At 51.8% G+C, this 16681-nt stretch overlaps 1 protein-coding gene across 10 annotated transcripts in view; it reads left to right on the top strand.

The window, feature by feature from the left end:
* The window catches only part of LOC123448538 (ATP-dependent DNA helicase At3g02060, chloroplastic), a 77036-nt gene that overhangs the window by 25002 nt on the left and 35353 nt on the right, over window positions 1-16681 (top strand). For 8 of the 10 annotated variants that reach the window (XM_045125475.1, XM_045125473.1, XM_045125474.1 and 5 more), the window contains 2 exons: window positions 6869-7008; window positions 12403-12473. In XM_045125475.1, the coding sequence (XP_044981410.1) occupies window positions 6869-7008; window positions 12403-12473 (211 nt within the window). Of the gene's footprint in view, window positions 1-6868; window positions 7009-12402; window positions 12474-12911; window positions 12998-16042; window positions 16216-16681 lie in introns of those variants that run through there. The other 2 variants (XM_045125480.1, XM_045125481.1) reach the window with 2 other exon arrangements.

Below are 16681 nucleotides of genomic sequence, written 5' to 3'. Positions count from 1 at the left end.
TCTTTCGAGAAGGTGTCAGACTTCATGGAGTTCCAAGGCCCATCGTCTCAGACCGTGATAGCAAGTTTCTTGCTGCATTTTGGCTCACTTTGTGGAAGCAATTCAGCACCGAATTGAAATTTTTTAGCACCGCCCATCCACAAACAGATTGACAAACTGAAGTGGTGAACAAAATTTTGGGTAATCTGATCCGGTGCATTTGTGGAGAAAGAAAGGGACAATGGGATTTGGCTTTATCTCTTGCAGAGTTCTCCTACAATAACTCCAAGCATAGATCCACAGGAAGGAGTCCTTTTCCCATTGTTTACACTGAAGTTCCAACACATGTGGTGGACCTGGTGAAGCTACCATCAAGGGAAAGCTCAAAATCAGCATTGTCCTTTGCTGATAATTACACCAAGTTATTTGAAGAAATTTGTGGTGTTTTGGAAGCACAAAATCAGAAGTATAAACAACTTGCTGACTGCAAAAGGAGGCCGAAATCATTCCAAGTTGGTGATAAGGTCTACCTCCGAAAAGAGAGGCTGCCTTTAGGCAGCGAAGGCATGGGCCCTTCTCTATCGTGAGGAAGATAAATAAATCTGACATCCGAAATCATTCCTCATCATTCTCCCCTGGTTGTTTGGAACTCGCACTAGATGAAAAGATAATAATCGTATGTCAGATTTATTTAGTTACTTCTAGATGCTTCCACACTAGTGTAGTATTTCTTTTTCTTTTCTACCTTACCTACTGTTTTCTAGAGTCCTCTAGTTGTGAGTAGGTATGAGTAGAATGGTGAATCTTAAGTAATGTTTTCTAAAGTGTTCTAGCCATAAGTAGAAGTATGTGAAGGCTTCCCGAAGCCCTATAAATAGAGGTCCTCACCTCTAGTTTGTCACCAAGCTATGTACCCCCCACTACCTATAACAGTGTTAGACCTTTCAACCTGAGCATTGATAGTTGTGGATGACACTAGGAGAGTTGGGACAATTTTCGTTGGTTTATTTCTCACACAATGCCATGCCAACCTGAGGGGTTGGGGATACATATTTATAGGCTGCTAGCCAGCCAAGCATATGCTAAGATGCTAGTCTAAGATGCTAGTCTAAGATGCTGCTAAGATGCTAATCCAAGATGCTATCCTAACTGCCAGTCCTTGATGGTCAAGGATTCTATCCTAACAGCCACAAGGACCATGTGCTGCAGCCCCACAAAGGACTATGTGCTGCAGCCCCACAAAGACCATAGTACATAGACTTATCCATCATTCTCCCCCTAAGTCTTGTACGTCGTCTTGTGGGAGAGTCGAATCATCCCAATCCTGGAGCAGAGTTCGAGGAACTTGATCCTCCCAAGAGGCTTGGTGAGCAGGTCTGCGAGCTGGTCCGTGGTGTTGATGTAGCTCGCCTCGATGCTCCCTTCTTCCAAGCAGCTGCGGATGAAGTGATACCTCAATCGGATGTGCTTGCTCCTTTCGTGGAAAACGGGGTTCTTTGCCAGAGCCAGGGCGGACTTGCTGTCCACCAGGAGCTGCACCGTTCTGGTGTCTCGGACGAGGAGATCACCAAGCAGTCGAGCGAGCCAGAGCGCCTGAGTGCAAGCGGTGGAGGCCGCTATATACTCGGCCTCACAGCTGGACAGGGCCACCACCTGCTGCTTGACCGATTGCCAGCTCACGAGACATTTGCCGAGGAAGAAGAGGATCCCGCTCGTGCTCTTGCTGGTGTCGATGTCGCCGGCGTGGTCGCTGTCGCTGTACCCGACGAAGTGTGCCGCCCCCGGACACCTAGGGTAGTGGAGGCCGTGGTCGAGGGTCCCTGCCACGTAGCGGACGATCCTCTTCACTGCCTGCTGGTGCTCCGACGTCGGTCGCTCCATGAACCGACTGACATAGCCGACGGAGAATGCCAAGTCCGGCCGTGTGTGAGCAAGGTAGCGAAGGCTCCCCACAAGGCGTCGGTACTACGTAGCGTCCACTTCCTCCGTCGTGCTGTCGCGGCTCAGTTTCAGCCTCTCCTCCATCGGAGTGAGAGCTGGGTGGCAGTCGGTGAGCCCAGCTAGCTCAACGATGCGCTTGGCGTAGGCGGACTGTCGAAGCGCGATCCCGGAGTGATCCTGGTGCACCTCGATCCCTAGATAGAAGGAGAGGAGCCCCAGATCACTCATCTGGAAGGTGGCCTTCATGTCTTCTTTGAACGCCGCCACCTCTGCATCTTTGATGCCGGTGATCACCAAGTCGTCAACATAGACGCCCACCAGCAGGGCATTTCCTCCGCTGCCCCGTCGGTAGACGGCCGCCTCATGCGGGCTTTGCTCGAAGCCCATCTTCTTTAGCGTGGAGTCCAGCTTGGCGTTCCACGCCCTAGGTGCCTGCCGTAGGCCGTAGAGGGCCTTACGCAGGCGGAGTACCTTGCCCTCCTGGCCAGGGATCGCAAATCCCGGTGGTTGATGCACATAGACTTCCTCCTTCAAGTCGCCGTTGAGGAATGCCGACTTGACATCCATGTGATGGACACGCCAGCCCTCCTGGGCAGCTAGCGCAAGGAGAAGTCGCACGGACTCCATCCGTGCTACGGGAGCGAAGGCGTCGTCGAAGTCGACTCCTTCCTGCTGCAAGAAGCCTCGAGCCACCAAGCGAGCCTTGTGCTTGATGATGGCGCCGGTTCCATCCCTCTTCAGCTTGAACACCCACTTAAGGGTGATTGCGCGGTGACCACGAGGGAGGTCAGCGAGCTCCCAGGTGCGGTTCTGCTCGACCGCATCCATCTCCAACTTCATCGCGGCGCGCCATGCCGCGTCTTTCTCGGCCTCTGCAAAAGACCGAGGTTCGCCGTCCTCACACGCGAGTTGTAGCTGTGCCTCCAGGTCGCGTGGCACCAGTCCCGGCACCGGCTGGTCGCCGAGTAGATTATCCATCGTACGATACCGTAGCGGTTCACCGCTATGATACGCGTCGATGCGCTCCTCGTCGTGAGTGAGCGGGGAAGCGAACTTCATCGGGTTGTGCTCTGCGTGAGCTGGTGCTGATGAAGACGAGCCCGGAGTGGTGACTGCCGGGGCTGGAGTATGCGGCGTCGCCGGTTGTGGTGCCGTCGGCGTAGCAGGCACCGGAGTCGATGTAGTTTTGGGGGCTGGGGTAGACGTGCTCGGCGAAGAGGAGCTGCTTGCTCCCCCAGCTTCCTTGAAGTGGACGTACTCGACAATGAAGTCGTCATACGTCGGCGTCGAGCCGTCGTCCACCGCCTTGTCCCATTTCCACCCTCGCCCTTCGTTGAACACGACGTCTCGCGCCGTGCGCACACGCTGTGTCTTTGGGTCGAGGATGCGGTAGGCCTTTGAGCCCTCCGCATAGCCGATGAAGACTCCCGGAGTACTCCTGTCGTCGAGCTTGCCGATGTGGCCGAGCTCTTTGGCGAACGCAAGGCAGCCAAAGACCCGCAAGTGAGAGACCGCCGGCTTCCGCCCATGCCAGGCCTCGTACGGCGTCCTGCCGTCGAGTGCCTTAGTAGGCGAGCGGTTGAGGATGTAGACGGCCGTTAGCACCGCCTCTCCCCAGAAAACAGCCGGCATCCCTCTCTGCTTGAGGAGAGCCCGAGCCATCCCCACAACCGTCTGGTTGCGCCGCTCGACGACGCCGTTTTGCTGCGGGCTGTACGGTGCGGAGTAGTGGCGCTGGATGCCCTCATCAGCGCAGTACGACGCGAATTCAGCCGCCGTGAATTCGCCACCGTTGTCAGTGCGCAACACACGCAGTTTGCGGCCGCTCTCCGCCTCCACAGCAACCTGCGCACGCCTGATGGCGTCCGGCGCCTCTCCCTTACTACCGAGGACCATCACCCACATGTAGCGAGAGAGGTCGTCGACGAGCAGCAGGAAGTAGCGTCGACCTCCTGGTGTGGCTGGCGTCACCGGGCCGCACAGATCTCCGTGCACGAGCTCCAGCCTCTCCTTGGCCCGAAAACTCGCCTGCTGGGGAAAGGGGAGTCGTCTCTGCTTCGTCAGCACACAGATGTCGCAGAACTGCTCCACATGGTCGAGGCATGGCAGGCCTCGCACCATCTCCTTGGCACTTAGACGCTTCAGGGCCTCAAAATGAAGGTGCCCAAAGCGCTCATGCCATTGCCACGCCTCGTCGTCCCGACGGACAGCGAGACAGACCGGTTGTGCCACCTGCACATCAAGGACGTAGAGTCGATTTTCACCTCTGGGTACCTTGGCGAGAAGGCGACGCTGGCGATCCCAGATGCGTAGGACCCCATGCTCAATCAGCACGCGTGAGCCGTTCTCATCCAGCTGTCCCAAGCTGATGATGGAGTTCCTTAGCGCGGGGATGTAGTAGACACCGGTGAGCAGCCGGTGCTCTCCCGTCTTGGTGGTGAAGATGACGGAGCCGACGCCCTTAATTTCCACAGCTGAGGCATCCCCAAACTTGACGGAGCCTCGCGCGTCGGAGTCGAGCTCGGCGAAGAATTCCCTTCGACCGGTCATGTGGTGGGTGGCGCCGGTATCGAGGCACCACCCCGCAGTCTTGTCCTTCCCGGAGCCATCGCCGAGAAGAGCGTGTGCTTTTGGCTCGTCGAGGTGGAGGGGAGCCTTTGCGACTGGTGTCGCTGAAGGTAGCTCGATGCTTGCATGCGCCATGAACAGAGCCGTCTCCTCCTCCGCCGCCTGTGCGACGTGAGCCTGGCCTTGTCGTGGTTGGCGACACTCATTGGCCCAATGGCCAAGCCGGCCACAGTTGTGGCAGCTGTTGTCCTGTGCCGGCTTGGGCTTGCCAGCGACGCCGTCCTTGGCGCCTCCGCGGGCGTCACCTTCGGCACGTCCTTGTGCCTTGCCGCCCCTTCGCGCCTTGCGCTGCTTGCCGCGCTTGCGGCCGCCCGTCGTGGAAGAAGGCTCCCCCTTCTTCTTGTCACCAAGGCTGGCATCCCACTGCTCCCGAGTTAGGAGCAGCTTCCCGCCGGTGGTGGTGGGCCCCGAGGGAGGCTGTGGCTCGTCGGTGTCGACGACCTTGAGGCGACCTATCGCCTCCTCGATCGTCATCGTGGAGAGGTCCAGCAAAGACTCGATCGAGCGAGCCATCTGCTTGTACTTCTCGGGAATGCACCGGAAAAGCTTCTCGACAGCTCTCTCCTCGGTGTAGGTGGCATCGCCGAACTTCACCATCTTCTGCAGTAGAGTGTTGAGACGGAGAGCAAAGTCATCAACGTCCTCACCTGGCTTGAAGGCCAGGCTCTCCCACTCCTTACGAAGTGCCTGCAGTGTGGACTTGCGAGCACGGTCGCTGCCGATGCGTGCCGCGGCGATGGCGTCCCAAGCCTCCTTGGCAGTCCCCTTGTTGGAAAGCGAGAACTGCATCTCGGGCGGGACTGCGGCGATGAGGGCGTCCAGCGCCCGTCGATCTTCTTGGTGGTCGACGTTGCTGTCCTGGACTGCTTCCCACAGCCGCCGCACCTGGAGCCTGATCTTCATGATCGCGGCCCACTCGACGTAGTTGGTTTTAGTGAGGGTAGGCCACCCAACACTGGGACCAACATCCCTGACCACAGTCCGGACCTCGTAGAGGCCGCGGTCCTGGTCGTTGCAGCCGCCGTCGCCGTGCGCACCTGCACCCGGAGCGCGGGCGTGCTCGGCTGCCCACTGTGCTGTCCGCTCTTGCGCCACTTTGGCACGGTCTGCGTCGGCACCGTCGTCCGCAAGTGCGGAGCCGTTGGAGCTGCCGGAGCCGACGCGGAGTGCCTTGGCACCCGCTGTAGCCTCACGTGCTGCCTCCGCTGCTGCTGCTGCTTCTACCTCCGCCCTGGCTGCTTCTACCTCCGCTCTGGCTGCTGCCAGCTCCGCTGCAGCCAGCCTTGACACCCTTGCTGCCGCAGCAGCTGCTGCTACAGCTGCTCGCTCACGCTCCTCTGCCACGGCGCGCTCGGCCTCCTGCCGGCGCCGTATGCTCGAGGTAGCCGTGTGCTGAGAGCGACCTGCAGACATGGCTCGCTGCAGGGGGGCTGTTGCGTGAAGAGGAGGCTGTTGCTGACGAGCTGCTGCTCGACAGTCCGGAGGGAGGGAGGTAACTAGGGGCAGTCGGAGCAGCAGCTGCTACCGGCTTAGGCTGCTCAGCTCCCGGTGAGAGAGGTGAGCAAGAAATGCTCAGGGTGCAAGATAACCTGGCTCTGATACCACTTGTTAGACCTTTCAACCTGAGCATTGATAGTTGTGGATGACACTAGGAGAGTTGGGACAATTTTCGTTGGTTTATTTCTCACACAATGCCATGCCAACCTGAGGGGTTGGGGATACATATTTATAGGCTGCTAGCCAGCCAAGCATATGCTAAGATGCTAGTCTAAGATGCTAGTCTAAGATGCTGCTAAGATGCTAATCCAAGATGCTATCCTAACTGCCAGTCCTTGATGGTCAAGGATTCTATCCTAACAGCCACAAGGACCATGTGCTGCAGCCCCACAAAGGACTATGTGCTGCAGCCCCACAAAGACCATAGTACATAGACTTATCCATCAAACAGAACTTGGTGTTCTTATCTAAGATCTTGGAGTAGACCTTGTGCTCTAGGAGTTGTAGATTGAACTCTTGCTGCCATATTGGCTTACACTCGCCTCTAGAGCGATATCTGGCACAACACGTTGAAGTAGTTTCTTCAACACTTGTGCTGTACACATTGTAGCAGCAAGGTGGAATTGCTCCTCCACAACCTTGTGCTGCTTCAGTGCTTGCCATTTTTTCCTTTTCATTTCAGTTGGAAGGGAAATATTGCTCTTCTTAAAAGAGATGATAATTTTTTGTGGGTTTTTTGTTCATCATAGCTTCTGTACTTTGGTTTCATTCAACTTTTGAACTCCTTTTTCTGTTCTTAACAGAACTGTATGCTTGCTTTCAGTTTAATGTCTACACCACCTCCGGAAAGAGTTGCTGTCAAGACCTATGTGTCAGCATTTAGTAGAGAAAGTGCTCTATCAGCTATCAAATTGGAGTTGAAGCGTGGAGGTCAAGTTTTCTATGTTGTTCCTCGAATAAAAGGTCACATCTTTGTTATCTTCAGATGACATTTTGTTTATGATAAAAAATTCAGTTTAATGCATGAACCTGAAGATATATGTCGAAATTTTTAGTTTAGTGTTTTTTTATGTGTGGCTTGTGACTATGGATGGCACTACATCTGTAAACTAATATAAGACGAGACACTTTAGATCACTAATTATATTAGTTTACAGAAGGAGTAGATCTTGTTTGGTTTGGTTGGCTGGTAATCTTACTACGCGGGATCAGATCCCAGCCCAATAAGAAACCGATTCCGGTAGGAAACCGATGTAAATCTGAAAGCGATACAACCAGTCTCTCACATAAGCGACTCCTCTACATGAAGCGAACTATCCTCCATGATCTCCTCCGGTAACAACATTTGAACCAAACATGTTATGTTTTCTGTCAATTATGTTTACAGTCCCGGTGCAATTCCATCATGTTCACATTTGCGTTACCTGTTGGGACCATACACCTTCCAAACATTTGCTTGATCAAATGTTGCATTTGTTGTCCATGAATCATTATATAATTTTGAGATCAAGGGCTAAGAACTAGGGGGGGGGGATAGTTCTCTGAAAATCACTACTACAAATTTTAACCAAGCTGGCATTGCTTAGAACAACTACTACTATAGTTTATCCTTGTGCCTAAAGAAGACGAGTTAAAGAGTATGTCAGTGGAACAGAGTACCTTGCAAGAATGTAAATGGTGATTTAGAGGATGCACACACAAGGGGCTCAACGATGTTTTTCCCGTGGTACGGATAGTTGGCGCTATCCTACCCCATGTTGATGGAGGCTTCAAACCAAATGGTTTCTAGGATCACTCGCGAATCTTCCGTTGTGTCACCCACCAAAGGTCCACCAAGCACAACCAAATCTACCATGGCTTGAACCGAGAAGCCTCACTAAGCTCTTGTTCGGTTGCAAGGGGTTTGAAGGGGATTGGAGTGGATTGGAGAGGATTAAATCCTCTGCAAGTCAAATTCCCCCTCAATCCCCTCCAAACCTCTTCAATCCTCTCCAAGAGAGGTTTAACCGAACAAGGCCTAAAGGTTCTAGGATCACTTGGGGATCTTCGCAAAGTAGGTGATCACCTTGCCTTCACAAACTCTCGAGTTCTTCACACATAGATGACCTCAAGTGACTCCTATCCGTTTAGGAGGTGCACACCCTCCCTCCAAGAGTAACAAGCAAAGCAAAGTCACTTGGTAGTACTTCCTCAAAAGATCTTCAACCAAAGTATCTGTCATGAACCCATAGGATCTCTCTCTCTCTCACAAAGGATATGATTGTGGTGACGAATATATGAAATTGAGGTGCAGGGTTCAAGAAAGGGAGTAGTTTTTGCCCTCAAGAGTCAAGAAGCGTCCTTGGAATCACCCAACACTTGTCTTCTTGGCTTCTTCTTTCTTGCCTCAGAGCTCTCTCTATCTCTTTTTGCAGTTGGATGGAGTGAGTGGGGTGGTTGCTTTCTTGCTGCCACTGGAGCGAGGAAAGAATAGACGGACACGAGTGCCACGAAGATATTGGAGAACACGAAGGAGGTGACTATAGTGAACCGAAGTGGGAGCAGAGACAAATTGACTCAGAATATGAACCGGATAAGAGATATCTGGACGAGTGACAGCTAGATACACAAGACTCCCAACAAGATGACGGTAACGCGTCGGATCAAGCAAGGGATCACCATCAGTATCACAGAGGTGAACATTGAGCTCCATGGGAGTCTCAACAATGCACTCATGGAGGTGAACATTGAGCTCCATGGGAGTCTCAACAATGCACTCATAAGTAAGAGCAGCACGAGCAAGAAGATCTTGGATATACTTTTCTTGAGATATAAAAAAGCCATTAGAGGTAGTAGAGACTTCAATCCCAAGAAAGTAGCGAAGAGGTCCAAGATCGGACATAAGAAATTGCTCACTAAGAGGGCCTTTACAAAGGTAATATACTCAGGGTCGTCGCCAGTGATGATCATGTCATCGACATAGAGAAGAAGAGTCTGCCCACAAGCTGAAAGGTGGACAAACAACGCCGGATCATGAGCACTCGCTGAAAAACCAGCGGCGTTTACCATAGAGGCAAAATTCTCAAACTACGCACGGGGGGCTTGCTTAAGGCCATAGAGAGAGCGACGAAGACGACATTACATGTCAGCAGGAACAAAATACCTAGGTGGTGGCTGCATGTATACCTCCTCACGCAACTCACCATTAAGAAATGCATTCTTAACGTCAAGCTGAGATACAGACCAGTGGCCTGCAGAGGCCACAACAAGAAGTGTATGAATAATGGTCATATGGGCCACAAGAGCAAAAGTCTCGTCGTAATCATGACCATGCTCCTACTGAAAGCCACGAGCCACAAGATGAGCTTTGTAATGCTCAAGAGAACCATCAGAGCGAGTCTTAACCTTGTAGACCCACTTACAAGTGATGGGACGAACACCTGGAGTAAGAGAAACAAGATCCCATGTACCGGTGCGTTCAAGAGCAACAATCTCATCTGCCATCGCAAACTGCCATTCAGGATGAACAATAGCCTGATGATGAGAAGTCGGCTCAAGAACAGCAGCACCAGCGGTGGAAAAACCAAGGCGATAAACAGGCGGAAGCGGACAAGGACGCAAGCCATAGGTAAGCTGAGATGAGGAGGACACATCAGTAGACGCATCCACATTATGTGAACGACGAGTATAATATTGAGGAAAAGATGGAAGAATACGAGGAGGAATCGTTGAGGTAGAATCAGGGGGTGGAGACGAAGAAGTCACCGGAGATGAAGGAGCAGAATCCGATGACATGCGAGATGAGGAAACCGTGGGAGATGGTGGCGGTGAATCAACAACAGATGCTTCCGAGTCCAGAACCCACGAGGATGTACCTGACTGTGTAGAGGGTGGTTGCTCAGTGCGGGAAGCATCAGTCACAGAACCTACAGTACCCACCTAAGAAGAACCTCAAGCAGCAAGCAGACGCCTAAGCCTTAGAATATCCTTCTGAGTTAAGGCTGTGGCTGAAGACGTCGAAGTAGAGGTCCCTAAAGAGGATGATCGCGCCTTATGCAAGTGTCGCTTCTTCTGGAAGCACTGAGACTCAACATAACCATCCATATTGCAGTAGCCGTAGTGAGGACGAGACCGACCCTGACCGCCCGTAGGAGTAGGCAAGAGCGGAGGGGCATTGGAGCCGGATGGAGTCGGTGCAGCAGGTGACATAACAGGAACTCGGGCGGCAAGCACAGAGGGAACCTCAATTAAACCAGCGCCATGTAGGCGAGTCTCCTCAGCACGAATATCAGAAAGCGCCTCCATGAGGGAGATACGACCACGAGCAAACAACTGAGCGTGCCGGGGCTGAAACTCCTTATGTAGCCGAGACAAGAACTCATAGACACGATGAAACTCCAAATCAGCCCGCACAGCATGGCAAGACTGACAAGTACGACAACCAGCAGTGCGGAGAGAATCAAGCTGACGCCTGATAGCAGAACCCTGTGCATTGGAATCATCAACAATGGAGTCACCATGCTGAAGAGCATGCTCCGGACGGACCGCAGACAAGTATAAGGCATCACCAGAAGCCTGATAGCGCTGACGGAGATGGGTCTACATCTCAAATATTGTAGGAAGGCCCAGAAACTCAGAGGCAAACTAAGGTAGAACACTAGCAGTGAGAACGGCTGCAGCACGAGCATCATGATCAAGCCACTGGGTGTAAGCAGATAGAGCCTCATGATAAGTAGAAAGAGCCTCCTCATAAGTCAAAACCTGCTCATCATAAGCACTAACAACAGCCTCGTCAGCAAGCTTAGCTGCATCTTTCACAACCTGAGTAGCATCCGCAACAAGAACCGGTGGCATCGACGGAGTAGGAGCCACACGAGGAATTGGACACGGTGGACTGGGAACCTCGCCAGAAAGAACGCTCGAAAGACGAAGACCACGCATATGAATGCATGAAGCCAACAAACTCAATGTAGTTGGTACCATCAAAGATCATTCGACAGCGAGGAACAACGACATAGCCTGACGTCGAAGACATTTGTTTTTAGTCAACAGGCAGCAAACAGAGGCACGCAGGTATCATCCAGCGATCGTGCGACAGTTGCCCACGGGATCAGGCGGCAATAGAGACGGCCATGCGATCAGGCGGCAATAGAGATGGCCATGGGATCAGGCGGCGGAATCTGGCAAGACGGCGACGGAATCCGACGGGACATTAGCGGGAGCGACAAGATCCGATGCAGGGAGCAACAGAACGGCCAGATCGACCATATTGAAATCCGCCAGTATAAGTAGCGGACTGGGGCGACGGGAACCAGATCGACCAGCAGTCGGTCGACCAGATCGAAAGCCGCTAGTATATGTAGTGGGGCTCAGCAGTCGGTATCCAGCAATCGATTGATCCAGCCGACGTGATCCAGCAGGACTCGGGGAGCAGTTGGAGCAGGACTCGAGAGCGGTTGAAGCTGGACTCGGCACAGATAGGGCGGCCTTTAGCGGGGAAGAAGGGACAGCCACGAGACGACTGTCGGCAGGAACAGCCTTTGGCGGGTAAGAAGAGACAACGCCGCCGGCGGTTGTGCCAGAAATTGGATCGGGAGGAGCACGAGTTGCGTGTGTGAAAAAAAGAACCTAGGCTCTAATACCATGTTAGGAATTATGGAACTTGTATTTCCAGGAGACCAAAGGCCAATATATATATACATGTACATGTGTAGAATATGCAGGAAACCCCTTATACAATGGGGTAAATACGAATGGTTACATGGCTATATATATATATATATAACTATAACAGTGTCAACTGGTCTTTATGACTTTATCAACCACTTCTTCCACATGTTTAGTTGAACCAGTTAGCCCATGGTTGTAGACTTATAGTTATGCATATGTGTCTTGAACCTTGAAGACCCAAAACAGCGTAACGTGCTGAAGATAGTCGCATTACATGCCTGCAGGAGGTTGGTAGACATCAGTTGAGATGCGAGATTAACTGGAGAGGATAGTTTGATTGTTCTTGCTTGACTCAAAAGCAGATACATGATGTCCTTATATAAAGGATGCTCAGGTTTTTGACCTCTCCTAATAAGATTGGAGCTGGTAGATCTTTTCAAATACGGTTGGACTCTTCAATAATCCAATTCATTTGTCACCATCTCTGCTGCTATTCTCTCATGATCTTCTCCCATGCTGCTGCTCCTTGATAAAGTGGACTCATGTCCACATAATATGGTTGCCCTTTTTTTTAATATGTTATGAACTAATGATGCACCAGATCTAATCTGAGATGAGGTGCATTTATTTAAACTAGTTGGTATAACAATGCACTTTGGCCTTTTGAAGTATCTATGAAGTAAACATGTTTCATTTCGTATTGAACAGCCATAGACGATGTATTGCAATTTCTCAAGGACTCTCTTCCAGATGTACCGATGGCTATTGCTCATGGAAAGGTTAGTCGGCTAAGCTGATTCAGAATGCAAGAATTTTGCATTTACAACATAATATCTTGAATACTATCTACATTTTTGTCACTGCTTTGTGTTAAAAGCCAAAGTGCAATTTTCTACTCATGAAGTTTAGGCTCTCTTGTTTTGGTGTAGCATCCTTGTATGGTTGGTTACTAACCAAATTCATATAGCACAAGTGTGTGTCGGTGCATCAGGAAGGACCTTGTTTTTTTACGTCCATTTTTCTGCTTTGATCAACGATGGATATTTATTACATTAAATTTTTGTAAGCTTATTTTGCAGCTTCATTTAGGTCTGCATCTTAAATTGCTAGGGACTATAGGGAGTTAGCTTATCGTATGGAGTACACCTAGATTTTGTTAGGAAATATGTGACTTGTATTTCCTAGGTGCCAATGCTGTGGTGGTCGCTTGATGGCAGGAGTGGATCTCACAAGAGCATGGTAGGGTGACGGCGTGAGGCGTGTGCCCTTGGTGCTGCATCTGTCGCGGGGTGGCTTGGAGCTGGTGCAAGGATTCGAAGGTGCTGCTCTGCGTGACGTTCGACTGTGACTTTGACTGTGATTGCGGTAGCCTCCTGTGTGCCCGTTCCGATCGCGAGCTGCACATTGTCGTCACCATGGAGGCTTGGCGCGTTAGGATGTGGCTCGTGTGGTCTCGCGCGGAGGTGCGGCGGCCGGTCCGCGGCACCACGACGGTGGGTTTGGAGGATGCAGCGCCACACTTGGTGGTAGGAGCGGGGTGGTTTGACGGCTTGAGGTGTTATGGTGGTTCTACTGGCTGTGTGTGGGTGGTGATTGGCGGCTGCTGTTACGATGGGTTTGGTGAGCTCCGGGCGAAAACCTAGGTCGACCGTAGTTGATGCCGACGTTGGCATCATCCTTGGACGTTGTTTCCCCCCTTGGAGGTGTTGTCGTGAAGCCCGTTCGCCTCCCTCATCGTCTTGATCTCAGACTCTCCAGGCAAAAACCTAACTTCCGGCCTTGGTCACATCTCACCTCCCTCGTCGTCTTGGTCTCGGACTCTCCGGGCGAAGACCTAAGTTCCGGCCTTGGTTGCATCGGGCATCGACGCGTTCAGTTGCTTCCTTCTTGGGTGCGATGCCTTTTGGAGGTCCGGTCCTTCGTTAGTTGCAGGTTGTTTCTCTGACTTAGGAGTTCCGTCGTCGGCCAGGCGAGTGTGCGTCCTATTGGGCGGTATGGAAGTCGGAACGGTGGCTGTAAAGATCTCCCGCGCATACGGTGTTGTCTTGGGTCGATTGAGCAGCAGAGCCATCGACTCAACTGGATCGCAACCTCGGGGCCGGTGTGGATGTTGGAGCGGTGGCTTTGGAGATGGTTGTAGGGTGTTGGCTTCGGTTGCCCTTAGGGTGACGGAGCAGGCGGCTGGTGGCAGGGGGTCGGCGTGTGCGTTGTTTTCGTTTGTAAGACGTGTCTCTTCAGCACGAATCTCAAAAAGCATCTCCAGAAGAGAAATATGTTCGCGAGCAAACACTGAGCGCTGCGGGGCTCATACTCCTTGCGGAGTCGAGACAAGAAGTAGACGCGATGAAACTTCAAGTCTGACAGCACAACCTAGCAGCACTGGCGAGTGTTAGAGTTATATTAGTAATGTCTTTTGGTCTTTTGCATTCTAGTCTCTTGGAATCCTCATGTAGCCTTTTGTTGTCCTCATGTATGTGTATATATGTTGGCTTTGGTCTCCTAATAATACAAGTTGCTGTTTCTCTAACACGGTATTAGAGCTTAGGCCATATTTTTAGCACGCGCAACTCGTGCTTGATCCGTCCATTGCGTCGCTGTCGTCTTCCTACCGATCGTCGCAGATTCCTCTTTCTCGTTGCTGCGCACCACAACACGATCTACCTTGCCCTTGGTCTGATCCGATCTGCTCCAGGCTGCACGCGTTCCACCCTGCTGGCCTCCCGCTGTTCCCGTCGACCCGTCGCTGCCGTCGGTCGCCTCCGTCCGCCAGTCATCGCCGCTGCTGCTGGCTTTTGCTCTTCCGGCCCCACCCTCTTCGCACCGCGGCTGGCTTCCGTGACTCTTCGCACCGTGGCTGGCTTCCGCGACTGCCCTCAGGTGCTCACATGGTCGCGCGTGTGTTTGCAACTGCGGCCAGATTGAGGCTCTGTTCGTTCACTCCTATGGATCGATTTGGTCCTCGTTCGGCCTGCTGTTCCTATCGGCCTCCATCTCGCTTCAATTCGTCCGTCCGTCGGGCTGCACTGCACTCAGCCTGCTGGTGAGTTGCATGAGGAGGTTTATGTGCAGCCACCACCCGGGTATTCTGTTCCTGATGGCATGGTATGTCGTCTTTGGCGCTCTCTTTATGGCCTTAAGCAAGCCCCTCACGCCTGGTTTGAGCGTTTTGCCTCTGTGGTGAACGCCTCTGGTTTTTCAGTGAGTGCTCATGATTCGGCGTTGTTTGTCCACCTTTCAGCTCGTGGGCGGACTCCTCTTCTATATGTTGATGACATGAGTACATTGCCTTTGTCAAGGCCCGTCTTAGTGAGCAGTTTCTTATGTTCGATCTTGGTGCTCTTCGTTACTTTTTTGGAATTGAGGTTTCCTCCACCTCTGATGGTTTTTTTATTTCCCAAGAAAAGTATATCCAGGATCTTACTCGTGCAACTCTTAGTGATGAGCGCACTGTTGAGACTCTTACGGAGCTCAATGTTCACCTTCGTCCTTCTTATGGTGAGCCCTTGTCTGATCCGACACGTTATCGTCATCTTGTCTATCTCGCTGTCACTCGTCCGGATATCTCCTATTCAGTCCATATCTTGAGTCAGTTTGTTTCTTCTCCCACTTCGGCACACTATAGTCACCTTCGTGTTCTACGATATCTTCGTGGCACGATCTTTCACTGTCTCTTCTTTCCCCGCTCCAGCTCGTTACAGCTCTAGGCCTATTCAGATGCTACGTGGGCTAGTGATCCTACGGATCGCCGTTCACTTTCTGCTTACTGTGTTTTTCTTGGTGGTTCTCTCATCGTCTGGAAGATGAAGAAACAGACTGCGGTTTCCCGTTCGAGTGCAGAGGCTGAGTTGCGAGCCATGACTCTTCTGACGGCAGAGGTGGCTTGGTTACAATGGTTACTGGAGGATTTTGGTGTTACTGTTACTACACCTACCATCATCTTGTCAGACAGTACAGGTGCTATCAGTATTGCGCGCGATCCCGTGAAGCATGAGCTTACCAACCATATTGGTGTTGATGCTTCTTATGTGCGCGTTGTTGTGCAGGATCATGTTGTTGCTCTTCAGTATGTGCCTTTTGAGTTACAACTAGCAGACTTCTTCACAAAGGCCCAGAGTAGAGCGCAACATGGATTTCACCTTTTCAAACTTAGTGTTGTGGATCCACCATGAGTTTGAAGGGGGGTGGGGGGTGGGGGTGGGGGTGGGTGTTAGAGTTATATTAGTGATGTCTTTTGGTCTTTTGCATTCTAGTCTCTTGGAATCCTCCTGTAGGGTTTTGGCATCCTCATGTATGTGTATATATGTTGGCTTTGGCCTCCTAATAATACAAGTTGCTATTTCTCTAACAGCAAGAACCACAACCAGCAATGCGAAGAGTGTCAAGTTGGCGCCAGATAGCAGAAGCCTATGTGTAGAACTCATCAACAGTGGAGTTGCGCTGCTGAAGAGCATGCTCCTAGTGAACCGCATATAGGTACAAGGCATCACTCACCAAAGGGCTGATAGCGCTGGCCAAGATGGCTCCACATCTCAAAGATGGTAGTGAGGCCCATAAACTCAGTGGCAAACTGAGGTTGAACACTGGAAATGAGAACAGCCGCAGCATGAGTATCATTGCCAAACCACCGAGTGCAAGCACATCTAGCCTCATGGTAAGTGGGAAGAGCCTCCTCATAGGCCAATATCTGCTGGTCATAAGCATGAACCACAGCATCATCAGCAGCCGCAGCATGAGCATCATCATTAAACCAGCGAGTGCAAGCACATATAGCCTCATGGTAAGTGGGAAGAGCCTCCTCATAGGCCAAGATTTGCTGGTCATAAGCATGAACTGCAGCATCATCAACAGCCTTAGTTGGATCCTTAGCAGCCTGAGTAGCATCCTCGACAAGAGTTGGCGGCGTCGGCAGCGTAGGAGCCACAGGAGGAACTGGGCGTGGCAAACAGGGGACCTCACCAGAAAGACCACCCTAGAGATAATGCCACGC

This window comes from Hordeum vulgare, chromosome 4H, assembly GCF_904849725.1.
Source record: "Hordeum vulgare subsp. vulgare chromosome 4H, MorexV3_pseudomolecules_assembly, whole genome shotgun sequence".
NCBI lineage: Eukaryota > Viridiplantae > Streptophyta > Magnoliopsida > Poales > Poaceae > Hordeum > Hordeum vulgare.
This window is presented reverse-complemented; position numbering and strand designations above follow the sequence as displayed.